The sequence below is a fragment of the Enhydra lutris genome, unplaced genomic scaffold (assembly GCF_002288905.1).
Source record: "Enhydra lutris kenyoni isolate GAN:26980312 unplaced genomic scaffold, ASM228890v2 scaffoldscaffold1, whole genome shotgun sequence".
NCBI classification, from domain to species: domain Eukaryota; kingdom Metazoa; phylum Chordata; class Mammalia; order Carnivora; family Mustelidae; genus Enhydra; species Enhydra lutris.
The window spans coordinates 47,294,635-47,309,564 of NW_019154085.1; the positions used below are offsets into that span (position 1 = coordinate 47,294,635).

General features: G+C 40.4%; 1 protein-coding gene across 2 annotated transcripts in view; it reads left to right on the top strand.

The window, feature by feature from the left end:
- The window catches only part of LOC111153019 (septin 2), a 32,917-nt gene that overhangs the window by 948 nt on the left and 17,039 nt on the right, over positions 1–14,930 (top strand). The window contains exons 2-4 of one of the 2 annotated variants that reach the window (XM_022511910.1): positions 1,496–1,606; positions 6,398–6,427; positions 6,996–7,116. In XM_022511910.1, coding sequence (XP_022367618.1) covers positions 6,419–6,427; positions 6,996–7,116 — 130 coding nt within the window. In that variant the 5' untranslated portion in view covers positions 1,496–1,606; positions 6,398–6,418. The remainder of the gene's footprint in view (positions 1–1,495; positions 1,607–6,397; positions 6,428–6,995; positions 7,117–14,930) is intronic. The other variant, XM_022511855.1, reaches the window with a different exon arrangement.

Genomic DNA, 14,930 nt, shown 5'->3' on the forward strand with positions numbered 1-14,930 from the left:
TTCCTCTGGCTGGATTAGGTGCGCGCTAGATGTCGGCCCTTATTGTTCCTTTTGGTAGCTATCTACTAGATTGTTGCTCTTTAAGGGGCAGGAGATGGGCGAGTCTTGTCACCCTTACCCTGTGTCTAGCACAGTGACTGGCACATAGTAGGTTGTTAGATGTTTCTTGAACAGTCCAAATCATTGTAGTGTAGAGGTCCGGAAAACTGTTTCCTAGTGTTTGTAATTTGAGGTTGATTAATTTCCGTTTTGGTAGCTGCCACTCAAACTTTCTTTGTACCACCCATATCCTAACTCACAATGTGTACTGCTCTGTCAGATCTTGGCACTCAGCTGTGAAGGTGATCCTGATGCTTTTCCCCATTTTCCACTTGGATCTCTCACCTGGCACAGCACTCCAGCGTAAAGAACAAGGGCTTCTCAATCAGATCACATTTGCATTGACTGCCTTTGCACTAGCAGGGTGACCTAGAGAAATGGGAAGGAAAGGGGGTGAGACGGTTCTCTGTCATAATTCATAAATGTGATTCAGGTCCCCTTTTATACCCAACTCCTTCTTATACCCAAAGACAGAAACTGTTGAAAAAGAAAAAGGTTTTTTTTATTTTTTTCCCAGAGAGAAGGGAACATCAGAACTCATTCGGCAGCAGAATTGGGTTGAAGCCATTTTATATTCTGTATTTATACCGCTTTGTGTTAATGGTCATGTATGTCACTATAGAAGATACATTTGATTGTGGGGTGTGCTGTCCAAGTAGCCATTGAGGAGGTTGTGTTGTATAGTGTATGTACCTTCTTAAAATCGAAAGAATCTGAATGCTGAATGTCTCAAGAGCCCGCCCTGGATTAGGGATTATGGACATTTGGGGTCTAGTACAGCAGGGTCATTTTGTGTGTGGGGGTAATGTATGTAAATAGGAGATTAACATGTTTGTAATTGGTAGTGAGGGGCAATCTACTAGTGTAAATACCACTAGCAAAATAAATTTATATGTATTGCCAAGAATCTAATTTTATCCATCTGTTTTTCATCTTCTGTTTTGGAAAAGTTGCTTTGTTCTATGAGAATTGCTCTGTGGAAGAAGGAAGCCACATTCAAGTAAAGACAAATGTTTAAACAATTGCTAGCATCTAGGATGAGCACTACCAGAAAGAACAAAATTTTTATTTGACCACAGTGAGTTTGGGAAATACAAATGGACTACAGTCATGGTTTAAATTAATCAACAGTAATTAGCATCTTGTGTTGTAGGATCAAGGCTTTCTCACTGAAAACCAGGTGCTTCAAAAAGTTCCACTTTCCTCTTTCAATTTTCATTTTACATTCGTTAGCTAGTAACTTATATTGTTCCAAAATCGTAGTGGATCCAAATTATATTTCAGGGAAAAAAACTGAGTATAAAATAGCATATTTCAAGAAAAACTTGCTAAATTAAAGAATTCATAGCCTGTTCCGATAATTGTATTCTCCATTATTCTATACATGTGCATCCAGATAGGTCTCCCTGCCTTCCCTCCAGCAGGAAACTGATAGGGAGCAGTGAAAGTTCCCCTTCTCTCCTAAGGAACAGCTTCTGTCCTGCTGAACAGGATAAGGTGAACACAGGTGGGCTCGAGGTACAGCATTCTCACGGTGTTCAGATGAAGTTGGTTAGAACCCAAGCAGGGGTCCAGGACTCACTGAGAAGAAGCAAGTCTGTTCAGGAGAGACCTCCATGACAGTCCTGTGTCCTATTGGGCTGGTTTGAAATAAGATACATGTGATAGCTTTTAAGGCAAGTTCCCACTTGTACTCTTCCATGTAAACTTGGAAGGTCACATTATCCAGTCCTTTAAGAAAAAACCCACATTAGGATTCCATCTGGGGTTGGACCATGTTTATATACTAATTCAGGAGAAATAAAAATGATTTGATTTACCTAGGCCCTATTTTTTCTAAATTTGTTCTTACATGCTTGGTTGGTTTTTGTTCTAATTCTATTGTAAATGACATTTCACCCCTATTTCCATTCCTTTATGTTCATTACTAGTACAGGAGGGAATTATTTTGTGTCTGGCTTTTATCCAGCCGCCTTATTAAATTACTTTATTGTAGATTTTTTTTAAGATTTATTTATTTGGGTGAGGGGAGGGGCCGAGAGAATCTTGAGCAGACTTGCTGCTGAGCACAGAGCTGGAAGTGAGGTTTGGTCCTCGCCCCCCACCCTGAGATCATGATCTGAGTTGAAATCAAGAGTTGGAGGCTCAACTGACTCAGCCACCCAGGCGACCCTAGAGTTTTTGTTTAACTGAACCATTTATGTTTGGTGTATTCATTCTTATCAGTGAAAAAGCTTTTGTTTTGTTTTTTTCATTTTGTTGTTTCACAGAATTTCATGGTGAGATTACAATATGAGGATCTTGTTTGGATCTTAATTCAAATGAACAACCAAAAAATGAGACAGAGAATTAAGCGTTTTTTTAAAATAATTACAGTGGTAATGGGCCTCCCTGCCTAATTAGTGATTATAATTTAAATAGACTTAGTATTCCATTGTTGAGAGAATAACATTTACCATTGGTGTTCGGGAATACCCTGGGTTTTATTTAAGCAGTTTCCTTAGTGTTTTTATTATAGGTGGTTGCTAAATTTTATCATATGTCTCTTCAGCGTCTATTCATATAGAATTATCTCCTTTAATTTGTTGTAACGGCTTTATGTAGATAGATACTTTTGGTATATTTCTGGAACCTAATTGCTAACAAATTATTTCATTGAGAATTTTTGCAGTTTATATTCATGAGTGAGATTGACATACCTCTATCTAGCCAGCTTTCTTAGGTCTCTCTCTGGGTTTGTTGTTAAGAGTTGTAGTTTCTTCATAAAATGAATTGGAGTGCTTTCCCTTTTTCTGTACTGGCCTAAATGACATGGGTGTTAACTGTTCAGGGTTGGATGGAATGCAGCTCTAATTCTCCCTGCTTTTGGTCCCTTCTTCATTGGTAGATTTTATTCAGCTGTTCAGTGGTTATTTGTTCTCATCAGGTTTTCCAGTTCTTGGTTCCATTTTGGTAATTTACAGTGTCTGGGAAGTCATCCATTTCTTCCAGATTTTCAGATCTGTGGCCATCTTGATACATGGAGTCTCCTGAGTCTATCTTTACCTTCTTTTCTGTATTGGCCCCCACTCCCTGCCCCCCGCCCCTAAATGGGACTTGTGAAGAAATTTGTTTCAAAGAACTAGCTTTGGGGTCTATTTATTTTTCTACTGAGTTACTTCATTTCTCAATACTGTGAGAACAAATTTATCTTTTGTATTCTTTAATGAATATCTAAAACTGAAATTCTCATCAGAGTCTATGAAGCTTTTACGGTGTCCCACAGATCCTCTTTTGTCTTCTTTCCATTGTTAGCTAGATAGCTTGAGATTTTGCTTTTGTCACCCTCATTTATCCAAAGGATATCCAGAGTGTTCCAAATAATTGGGGTTGTATTTTATCCCCCCAGCCAGTTTTAACAGATCACAAGTTGAAAATATCAGTTGTAAAAATATATTTTGAAATTTGCGTAAATTTTCTTTATAATAGTTACTTAATTTTTTTCACTAATTGCTTTTCTTTATTAACTCAAGATTCTGTGTCTGTTAATTATAGCTTATTGGTTGTATCACACATTCTTCTGCCCTTGCCCATATTCTGTTTACTGAATCTGTAATTTGGAGGGATGCTTGCTATTAAAGTCTTGGATTTGATTTGTATTTTTATCAAGTTCACGTGGTATATTTCCTAGTCTTTGCTTTATGTATTTATCTACTGTAATGCTTTGTATATGCAAGTTTAGGAATGTTATATCTTCCCTGTAAATAGTTTCTTTTATCACGGTCACATTCTTACCTTAAATTTCACTTGGACTGATACTGTTGTCTGTTCTTTCTTTGTGTTTGGCCAGCCCGGTATCTTTTAGCCTGTCCTTTTGTTTTTAGCATTTTTGTTACTTTGTTTTAAGCATATCCGTCCACTTAATGATTGATTTTATTATTTTTCCTCTTGTTTCCTTTCCATAATTTTTCTGGCTTGATCAAATTGCTATTCCATATCTGTCTCTTAATTTGGAAGTTTGCTTTTTTTTTTTTATGGTTACCTTTTCTTTTATAGACACGCTTACTTTCTATATTTGAAAAAAAGATGTCTGCTGCTGCTTCTGCCCCTTCACCTCTCCCTTTGGAATGCTCTCACTCTCGTTGCCAACTCAGAGGTTTTGCTGAGGTAGTTTAATACTAATCCTTATATTATTCATAGAATTTTTCTAGGATGTCCTTTCTGTTCAAGAGACCTTAATTCACTCCAGACAGTTGGTTAATGTGTGGACTCTGATCTTTGTTCTTCTAAGGAAAATTTTTTTCTATTATTCTTTTCCTCCCTCTGTCCCTTCTTAATGAGAACTCTTTCTGTTAACACGGTAGATGGCCTAGATTGTTCCTCCAAGTCTTTTACCCATGATCATCATCTTTGTATTTTTGCCTGTGCATTAAGAATTCTTATATTTGGTCTTCCCAGTCACAGTTTGAGTCTCAGCTGTGGACGTTTGTTCAACTGAGCTACCAATGTCTGAGTTTGAAAATCATAGTTTTTAGGTCTAGCAAGTTTTGTTTCTTTTCTTTCTTTCTTTCTTTCTTTCTTTTTTTTTTTTTTTTGAGATTTTATATATTTGAGAGGGAGAAAGAAAGAGAGCACGAGTGGTAAAGTGGGGCAGAGGGAGAGGGAAAAAAATTACTACTCTCCACTGAGCCAGGAGCCTGATGTGGTAGGCTCCATCCCCGGACCTTGAAATTGAAATCATGATAACCTGAGCTGAAGGCAGACACTTCACCAGCTGAGCCACCCAGTCGCCCCCAGTTTTATTTCTTTTAAATAGTGTACTTGCATCTTCATTCTAGTGATACTATTTTTTTGGGTCAAATTATTGCCTTCCGGGGCACCTGGGTGGCTCAGTCGTTGAGTGTCTGCCTTAGGCTCAGGTCATGATTCTAGGGTCCTGGGATCAGGCCCCATGTCTGGCTCCCTGCTAGGCAGGGGGTGCCTGCTTCTCCCTCCCCACTCCCCCGCTTGTTCCCTCTCTTACTATGTCTCTCCCTCTCTGTCAAATAAATAAATAAAATCTTTAAAAAAAAATTATTGCCTTCCTCCTCCTGCACCTTGCCTATTTAACTCTTTTTGAAGAAGGGAGATGTGGTCACTGGAGTCCTTATGCTCAGGACCTCTGTTCTCCAAGCTTTTCCAGGATCCACTGTATTCCTTTCCTTGCCAAAAGGTTCTTCAGAATTCATCTCTTGCTTCTGTTCTTGCCTAACAGTCCTACTTTCCTTTAAGTTTGCCTTAATTCCCCACCTATGCTTGGAGGTTTCCATACCTCCTCAGTCAGTGGTCCTCCCTTTTAGCCCAGGCCTGAACAGACACTCCCTTCTCAGCAGTGGTGGTGGAAACAGTTTGCGAGGCCGCACATGAGTCCACAGCCCTCTTCTGCCTCTCTTCTTGTTCCTGCCAGATAGGTGAGAGTAAGACTTCCAGTGGGCCCCTAGAAGGAGAACCAAGACTATAATGCAAATCCTACAGCTGCCAGCCTTCATTAACCAAACCACACATGGGGGTGCAGGAGCCTCATGTCTTCAGAGGTGGTTGGGAACAGTGACATTCAGAAAGGAAAAAGGGTGTGCAGTTTTCAGGAATGTTAAGGTTTGGGGGATGGGGAGACAAGAACAGGAAAGAAACTTTCTACTAAGTTTCTAAGCTCCAGAGGGAATCAAATCTGACTGCATTCATATCTCTTGACTTTGTTACCAAAGGTTAGCCATTTCCAGACTCCATGTTCCCCAAAGTTTAAAGTCTTAAAATTCATTTTAAAATTCCAGATGTCTCTAGAACTGTTACTCTCCTCAAGCACTCCAGTGTGTTCAGTCCTTTTCCCTTTACTTATAAATGTTGTTCTGTGTGCTCCATTGTCAAAAACTAGTTCTCAGGATTTCAAGGAACCTTCAGTAGCAAATAGTACTCTACAAGCACCCTTTCCTTGTAGACAGGTTTCAAAGAGAGAAAGAAAAATCATAATTCAAGAGGTCATGAGCATTTGTATTTTTCTCCTATTGTGTCCCTGGTGCTTCACATATAATCAGTACTAAAGTTAGTTTGGATACTATTGGAAATATGGGATGTTTGTATGTATACATATGTATATATGGCTGATTTAATCTAATTTTTTATATTTAATTTATAATGAGATAATCTCATTTTTATAATTTGATGCAATTGACAAGGTGAGTGAAACATAAGGTGTTTATGCTTTGTGTGTAAGTCTTTACATGTCAATTCATGCTACATCAAATGTGTGTATACATATAAACATACACTTTTTTTTTAACAGATCAAGGAAACTTCACTGAAGATGTCTAAGGTAAGAGATCTTCTCATTTCTCTACAATACAAGGAGAAACTGCTTTGTGTTTTCAAGCTGTTTATACTCAAGACTTATATGACTCATTTTTAGTATAACTGATATATTTGATTCATTGAGACAGTTCTGATTTGACATTTTAAAAGCTTTGAGCTTTCTTTTTTCAGATTTCCAGTTTCTTGTTTCTAAATGCATGAGTACCAATCCATTTAACCTACTTTGATTCATTCCCAGCAGACCAATCAAATAATAATTTAAAATTCAAATAATTTATCATTATGAATTTTATAGGCACAGAGCCCTGAAATAAATTAGTTCTAAAAAGCATGCTGAGAAAAGCAGAACTTGTGGCTAAAATTGCAAGATTATTACTTTCCTTTTCTTTTGGAGTGTTTGGGTATTCATTACTATCTGATGCATAATCGTCGTACTAATTTTTGCTTTTGTAAAGTATATATATCTTAATTTGTGAGAACTAATGATACCTTTGTCACAGGTTTGGTTATATCTTAAAAGTAACTGATAAGGTTTTTTTTTTGTGTGTTTTTTTTGTAATATCTTATTTTAGCAACAGCCAACTCAGTTTATAAATCCAGAAACTCCTGGCTATGTCGGATTTGCAAATCTTCCCAATCAAGTTCACCGAAAATCAGTGAAAAAGGGTTTTGAGTTCACACTAATGGTGGTCGGTAAGAAATTAGCTTATATCTTCAAGCTTATTAAATAAGTGGATATTTCCCCTTCCCAACTTTAGGGTTTAATAGTGTGGCCTATAAAGTCAAAAGAAAGATTCCTTTGTTGCCAGAATCCAGTAACTGGGAATTTGAAAAAACAGTTCTTTAGAAAATTTTGTTGAAGAGTAAAATTCTAATATTTCTGTCATTTTCTTGTTTGTATGTGGTAAAAGTGCTGGTGACCCTCCAAAATGGCCACAGTGACTCTTGCCTCCTGGTGTTTGTGATACTTTCTACCCCCTCCCCCATTATGTAGGGCTTACCCATGTAGCCAGTAGGATATGGCAGAAATGAAGGTGTGTGATTTTGAGACTGGGTCATAAAAGAGATTGCAGCTCGCACCTTAACTTCTCTTGAATCACTCGCTCTGGGGCATGCCAGTCACTGTGTTAGGAGGACCGGCCTGCAGCTTTATAGAGAAGTCCCCCAAAGCAGGGAGCTGAGACCTGCCAGTAGCTGAGTGTAAGCTGTTCTGGACCTTCCTGAACAAAGTTAGAAACAAGCCCTGTAGGATCAAGCTGATTGACAAATAAGCTGTTGTCAGGATAAAAGCCATCATTCATTAAAGAGGGATGTCAAAATCCAGTTTACGATGTAACATTTAAAATTGCTAGCATCCAATAAAAAGTTACTGTTTATGCAAAGAAACAAAACAATGTAGCACATAACCAGGAGAGAAATCAGGCAATAGAAACAGATCCAGAAATGACAGAGGTGATAGAATTGGTGAACAAGAACTTTTACTATTTTATTTATTTTTTTAAGATTTTATTTATTAATTTGAGAGAGAGAGAATGAGAGAGAGAGAACATGAGAGGGGGAAGATCAGAGGGAGAAGCTGAAGCAGGGAGCCTGATGCGGGACTCAATCCAGGGACTCCAGGATCATGACCTGAGCTGAAGGCAGTCACTTAACCAACTGAGCCACCCAGGCACCCAAAAACTTTTACTATTTTAAATATGCTTCTGGTACCTAAAAGAGAATATAAATGAAATAAAGATAACCAAAAAGCACTTAACAAAAGAACTAGAGATTTTTAAAAAATAACAATATTTGAGATGGAAATTTTTCTGACGTATATAACAGTGAATTGAATATATCCAGACCCCAGGTAGAATATATATAAAGAAAACAACACTAGGGCACACAATAAACAGTTGGTGAAAAGCAGTTATAAACAGAAAAATCTTCTAAGGAACGCGGTGGGTGGTGGGAAACAGGCACATTGCATACAGAGGATGGAAGGGTAAAAGGACCACTGACTTAGCAGGAATAACATAAGCCATAGGAAATGATAGTTTAAAATACTGAAAGAATAAAACCATGAGCCTGGAATTCTGATGGAGACTTTAAAAAAATGAAATACAGGGCTGCCTGGGTGGCTCAGTGGGTTAAGCCTCTGCCTTTAGTTCAGGTCATGATCTCAGGGTCCTGGGATCAAGTCCCGCACCGGGCTCTCTGCTAGGCAGGGAGCCTGCTTCCTCCTCCCTCTCTCTCTCTCTCTGCTTGCCTCTCTGCCTACTTGTGATCTCTCTCTGTCAAATAAATAAAATCTTTAAAAAAAAATGAAATACAGACATTTTTAGGTAAAAACTGAGAGAATTTATCACTATCAGACCTACACCAGAAGAAAGATGGTTTTTTTTTAAAGATTTTATTTATTTATTGGACAGATAGAGATCACAAGTAGGCAGAGAGGCAGGCAGAGAGAGAGAGGAGGAAGCAGGCTCCCCGCAGAGTGGAGAGCCTGATGCAGGTCTCGATCCCAGGACCCTGGGATCATGACCTGAGCTGAAGGCAGAGGCTTTAACCCACTGAGCCACCCAGGCACCCCAAGAAAGATGATTATTAAATGGGATTTTTCAGGGTAACAGAAAAGGTAGAGCACTAGAAATGGCAACTGTGTTGGTAAACAAACACTTTTTTTTGGTTTTTCATTTCTTTCAATGATAATTACTTTTATAGCAAAGTTAATGAGGTATGACGTTGGAGTATGATGAACCAGAGTAGCAAGGGACAGGAGGGTGTGTAGAAGGACTGCTGTAATACATTGACCTCATGGAATATTCTGTAAGAGAGGGATGCTAAGTTAACATTGCTTGTTGTCAACTCTGGAGCAGCCATTAGAAAAGGAAAACAAGGGTTTGACCAGAAGCAAATAGGTTTGATAAACTAGAACACAAGAACCTGTTTAATCCAAAAGAAGGCAGATAAAGAGGAGATGAGACAGATGGGGAGAGGGCAGCTCTCTGGCTGAAGGGGCACAGCCATGACCGTGACAGGTGAGAGACAGGCAGGATGAGCCTGAACAACCAGAACAGAAAATCTTCATGCGGAACCCAACCATGAGAAACCTCACATGGCTCTATCAATACCAGATAGCAGACTTCAGGTCTACTACCTGGATGTTCCCAGACACCAAAAAGTAGGTATCAGAAAGATTCAGGGGACAGTGGAAAACAATGTCTTAACTGTATGTACACTTAATAACAAATCTCAGTGAGGTATGGTGCAGAATCAGGAAAAATAATTTGTGAGAGTGGGTTTTTAACATTCTGCATAGTAATTTTTGAAACAAAATCAGTAATGTTTCAGAATATTAAAATAACGCTATCAAACAATGTGACCTAATTGACATTCAGAGCACTGTGCTGAGGGACTACAAGGTAACACATTCTCTTCAAGGGCACACGGAACTTTCACAAATGCTAGTCTTTATTATTTTTTTGTTTTTTAAGATTTTGTTTATTTATTTGATAGAGAGCACTAGCAAGAGGAGTGGCAGAGGGAGAGGGAGAAGCAGACTCCCCGAAAGCAGGAAGCCAGATGTGGGGCTCAATCCCAGGACTCTGAGATCATGACCTGAGCTGAAGGCAGAAGCTTAACAACTGAGCTCCCCAGGCGCCCCCCAAAGATACTCTATGGCGAGAGTATTTTGGTAGGCCAGCATTACCCCGTAATCAGTAATGAGAAAAGTACAGACTAACTCTTAATGAGCGTAGACACAAACATCTCAGTGAAGTTAAGGCAAGTCCAGCAATACATAAAAATGCTCATTAACACAGTCACTTTTGCTACAGTACAATGTATATGTGCTCCTTAAAAATCACCATGTTAGGGGTGCCTGGGTGGCCCAGTCATTAAGCATCTGCCTTCGGCTCAGGTCATGGTCCCGGGGTCCTGGGATCAAGCTCTGCATCGGGCTCCCTGCTCAGTAGGAAGCCTTCTCCCTCTCCCATTCCTCCTGCTTCTGTTCCCTCTTTTGCTGTGTCTCTGTCAAATAAATTTAAAAAAAAACCCAACAACACACCATGTTATATAGTAATGCAGTTGAAATCATAGGCTCCTAAAGAAAACAGGGGTATAAGACTCAAAACCCAATTTCGGTGGCATATTTAGAAGAGAGTGAGGAATGTAATCAGGATGGTTTTTACATGTAAGTTGGTTAAAATACTATCTGATGTCAAATGTAGTCACTATGGGTTGACTAGTCCCTGAAGTTTGTCAAAGTGGGCATCAGGAAATGGTGGAAGGATGGCTGTGTGAAAATGGACGGGGAGCTGTGCCAAGAGGACTGAGTGGCCGTTTCCCACGATACCACTTTACTGAGGTTGTTGGGAGCTCTGGGGGTACATGTTGGGAGTAAACTTTCATGGCTTGATATTACTGGGTGTGGTTGTCTGTGTTCACCTAGTTTAACAACAGTGAAATTACACATAAACAGATACAAAGTTTATATTATGTCGAAATTGTTCCCAAACATACCAGTTGTGTTGGCACAAATTCTCAACTTCAGGGCTCATGTTTTGGCAAAGCTGACTGTATATCCTAACCAATGGGGCTTATCCCAGGAGTGTGTGGTTTAACATTGGAAAATGAGTCCTCATGGTTCTGAAGGGGAAATGCATGCCGTCACCTAAAACATGCGGTTGTAACGATTTCAGACCCTTTAAAGGTTTTAAAAATTAGTAAGCTAGGGCTCCTGGGTTGCTCAGTTGATGAAGCAGCTGTCTTCAGCTCAGGTCATGATCCCGGAGTCCTGGGATCAAGTCCCGCATCAGGCTCCCAGCTCCAGGGGGAGTCTGCTTCTTTCTCTGACCTCCCCTCTCATGCTCTCTTTCTCACTCTTTCTCTCAAATGAATAAATAAAATCTTGAAGAAAAATATTAGTAAGCAATAAGTAAAAGGAAGTTTTTTCAACTTAAGGGTATATATTAAAAACCTATAGTTAGTGTCTTTCTCATGAAGAAAGAAAATAAAACATGCTTAATTACAAGTGAAAAGATTTTTGAGTATGTTAAAAACTCTAAGGAATCCCAAAACTACTAAGTCTAATAAGTCATTTTTATCAAGATTGCAGGTTCTGATCAGTACACAAAAATCAACTTGATTTCTCTGGATTACCAACAGATAATTTTAAAATGACCTTTAAAAGACAGTAAAAAACAATAGTAATAAAAACATTTCAAAAGACAGTATCATTTGCCTTAATACAAGAAATTCATACTGCTGAACATAACGTAGCAAAATGGTGTGCACGTCCCCCACTGACAACATGACGACTGGGCTGAGTGAAGGAAGGTCAGAGGAACTGTGAGCACTACTGGCATGTTGGGTGTGCCCATGACCGTGTCCTGCTGCCCACATAGTGATCCACAGAGTCAACACAGTGCCCGTCAGAGTCACACCAAGCTTGTGTAAGGTAGAAATGAACAGTCTGATTTTGAAGTGTAAACATAAGTGCAGAGGGCCTAGAATAGACCAAATCACGTAGAGGACTCTTACTATCTGATTTCGAGATGTACCAGCAGGAACTGTGAAGTGTGGTAAATGTAGACAATCAAATCTAGTGAAGAGAATAACAGCCCAAAGTAGACCCACATACACGTGGTCAGCTGATTCTTGACAAAGGTGCCAAGGTGATACAAAGGCGGAAAGGTTGGTCATTTTGGAGATAGTGCTGTAAAAAAGTAGGTGGTCATGTGCAGACAGGGACTGTGCACCCCTCCTTCACACTGTACCCCATAGTCACTAACCATACAGCTGTAAGGAGTCTAGAAGAAGATGGGCAAGAAAATTTTCTTGACTTTGGAGTAAGCAGATTGCTTAGAATGTGAAGAACATTAGTCACAAAATAAGTAAGTTGTACTTCATTAAAAATTTTACTTTCTTCTAAAGACACCAACAAGAAAAAAAGGCCATAAACTGAGAAAGCGTTCACAGCACTACATACGAGGTAGGACTTGTATCCAGAACATAAACCCGTATAGCTCAGGAAGAAGACACACTCCCCAGTTACAAAAAGGACCACGGGATTGGAACAGACATTTCATAGGAGACACTGAATGGTCAGGACCCACAGCATCCTCCTTGGTTATCAGGTACAAGTGCACACTGACCCACAAGACGCCCCCGTACTCCCTGGAGTGGCTGAAATTTTCCAAGTCTGGCCATCTAGGTGTTACCAAGGATACGGACAACTAACGCCCTCCTAACGGCTGGTGAGAATAAAAAGTGACACAACCGCTTTGGAAACTAGTTTTATGCTTTCGCAGTTACACACATACCTTGTAGCTTGACAGTTCCCAACCTCCGTGGTCACCTGGGAGCAATGTGATGGCATGTCCGCAGAGACACTTTATGGGTGTGCAGAGGCACTTTTCCTGCAGTAGCCCAGACTGGAGGTGATGCAGGTGTCCAGCAGGAGGGTGGGTTAGCACATGGTGATGTGTCCGTGTAAGGGTGAATTGCTAGGCGGTACAAAGAGCAGACTATTGGGAGATGCAACAACATGGATTCATCTCCAGAGCAAATTGTGCCGAGCAAAAGCAAAGCAGCCAGGCACAAAAAGGCAAGCTGTACAGTCCCTTGAAGTTCTAGAATAATTTTCTGTAGGGACAGAAAACAGCTTGGTGTATGCCTGCAGTAATGCTAGACAGGTAGAGCTGACACTGACTTAAGCAAAGGAGCTCTGGTGGTACAGAGATCCTTTGTCTTGGGTGGAGTTTATCTGAGTGTGTACTTTGTCAAACCCATCAGCACAGTTGAGATGAGTGTAGGGAACTATTGAACTGAGATGTATATAAGTTACACCTCAGTGAAGTGGGTTTGAAAGAAGGCAGGTAGTTAGGGGGTTAAGGGTGAGATGGGTAGTGAATAGCAGCTAGAAACTTAACCACGAGAACCCTCAACTTTAAATGGTAACTATTAGCAGCTTAAGAAAAATGGTATACACGTATCCCCTGCTTTCTGAAAGTTCACATTAGGTCTTGTATGAAAGACATGCTGTCCTGCCCATTTTCACCAACTGAAAGACAAGCAGAAGAGCTTGGCATCGGTTTTGCGGCGAGCTGTGACAGAGACAGCATGCCCTCGGAGCGCCTTCGCACTCTCAGCATCATGGTGTCCAGCCCCCAGAGTCCTGAACTGTGCGAGTATCTGGGCTTCACCTTGATTGATTTTGCACATCTGTTAAGGTGTATTCTAAGCTATCAAAAGCCTGAGGTGTGATTTTTTGGGGGGCCTAGGAATGTCAAAAAATGTTCCCATACCAATTAGTGGTATTTGCTTTTTTGCTTTCTGCTGTTTGGGCTAAGGAACACGACTTTTGGGTAGAGGGAAAACCCATATTGGGAAAAGGCCAATGTACCTAACTTGTAAGTCAGACTGTTGAGAAGGCATTGTTTTTAAAACTGTGGCTTATTTCTAAGGAAATAAATTTTACAAAATGATCACATGCAAATGAAAAACTACAAATGTTGGGGCACGCGGGTGGTGCAGTTGATCAAGCATCAGACTCATGGTTTCGGCTCAGGTCGTGATCTCAGGATCATGAGATCGAGCCTGGCATCAGGCTCCAGGCTCAGCTTCAGATTCTCTGCATCTGCCCCCCCCCCCACGTGTACACCCTCTCTCTGTCAAATAAATAAAATCTTAAAAAAGAAAAAGAACTTCAGATGTTTGGGTGGCAATCTGCAGGAAATTTTAAAATTACAAGTATGTTTTTGTTTTTTTTTAAATTTAACTTTTTTTTTTTTTTTTTTTTTTTTTTTTTTTTTTTTTTTAATTTTATTTGCTTATGTGAGAGAGAGAGAGATCGCAAGTAGGCAGAGAGGCAGGCAGAGAGTGCGGGGGAAGCAGGCTCCCTGCCTGGCAGAGAGCCCGATGCGGGGCTCAATCCCAGGACCCTGAGATCGTGACCTGGGCCAAAGGCAGAGGCTTAACCCACTGAGCCACCCAGGCGCCCTGACAAGTATGTTTTTTAAAGATCCCAAGGACAGAGGCAAGGTGGCAGGCCAGTTGCTTGTGAGGGACCTTGATGCTGCTGAAGTCTGATCAACTGGTCACATAGTTGGTGATAGTTTATATCAAGTGTCCAGCCTCCCACAGTGATGATGTGAGGTGGGTTTTGGCTCCATTCACAAGAAATGCGAGATTAAAAATATAAAGCTTATTGCCAAAATACGTTACCTGGTAGAACCATAGGTCAGTTAATGTGACCAAATTCACGAGCGGGTTATAGAGTGAACACTCGGAGAACTTGGGAACTAAGCTAAGAAGATGGAAACTCCCTTCTGGCGAAAATACACTGGCGTCATTGTAGGTTCATGGGTTCTGAAAATGCACACTCATGTTCAGGGGACTCCTACCTCAGGGCATGTGCGCGTGGGACAGTGGCTGCTCCAAGCTGCATGGGGCCCCCCTGAGCATCCTTTCCCTGTGAAATAGCACCTCTTTGTGCGGCTCTCCACTCTGAGGACCACTTAGGG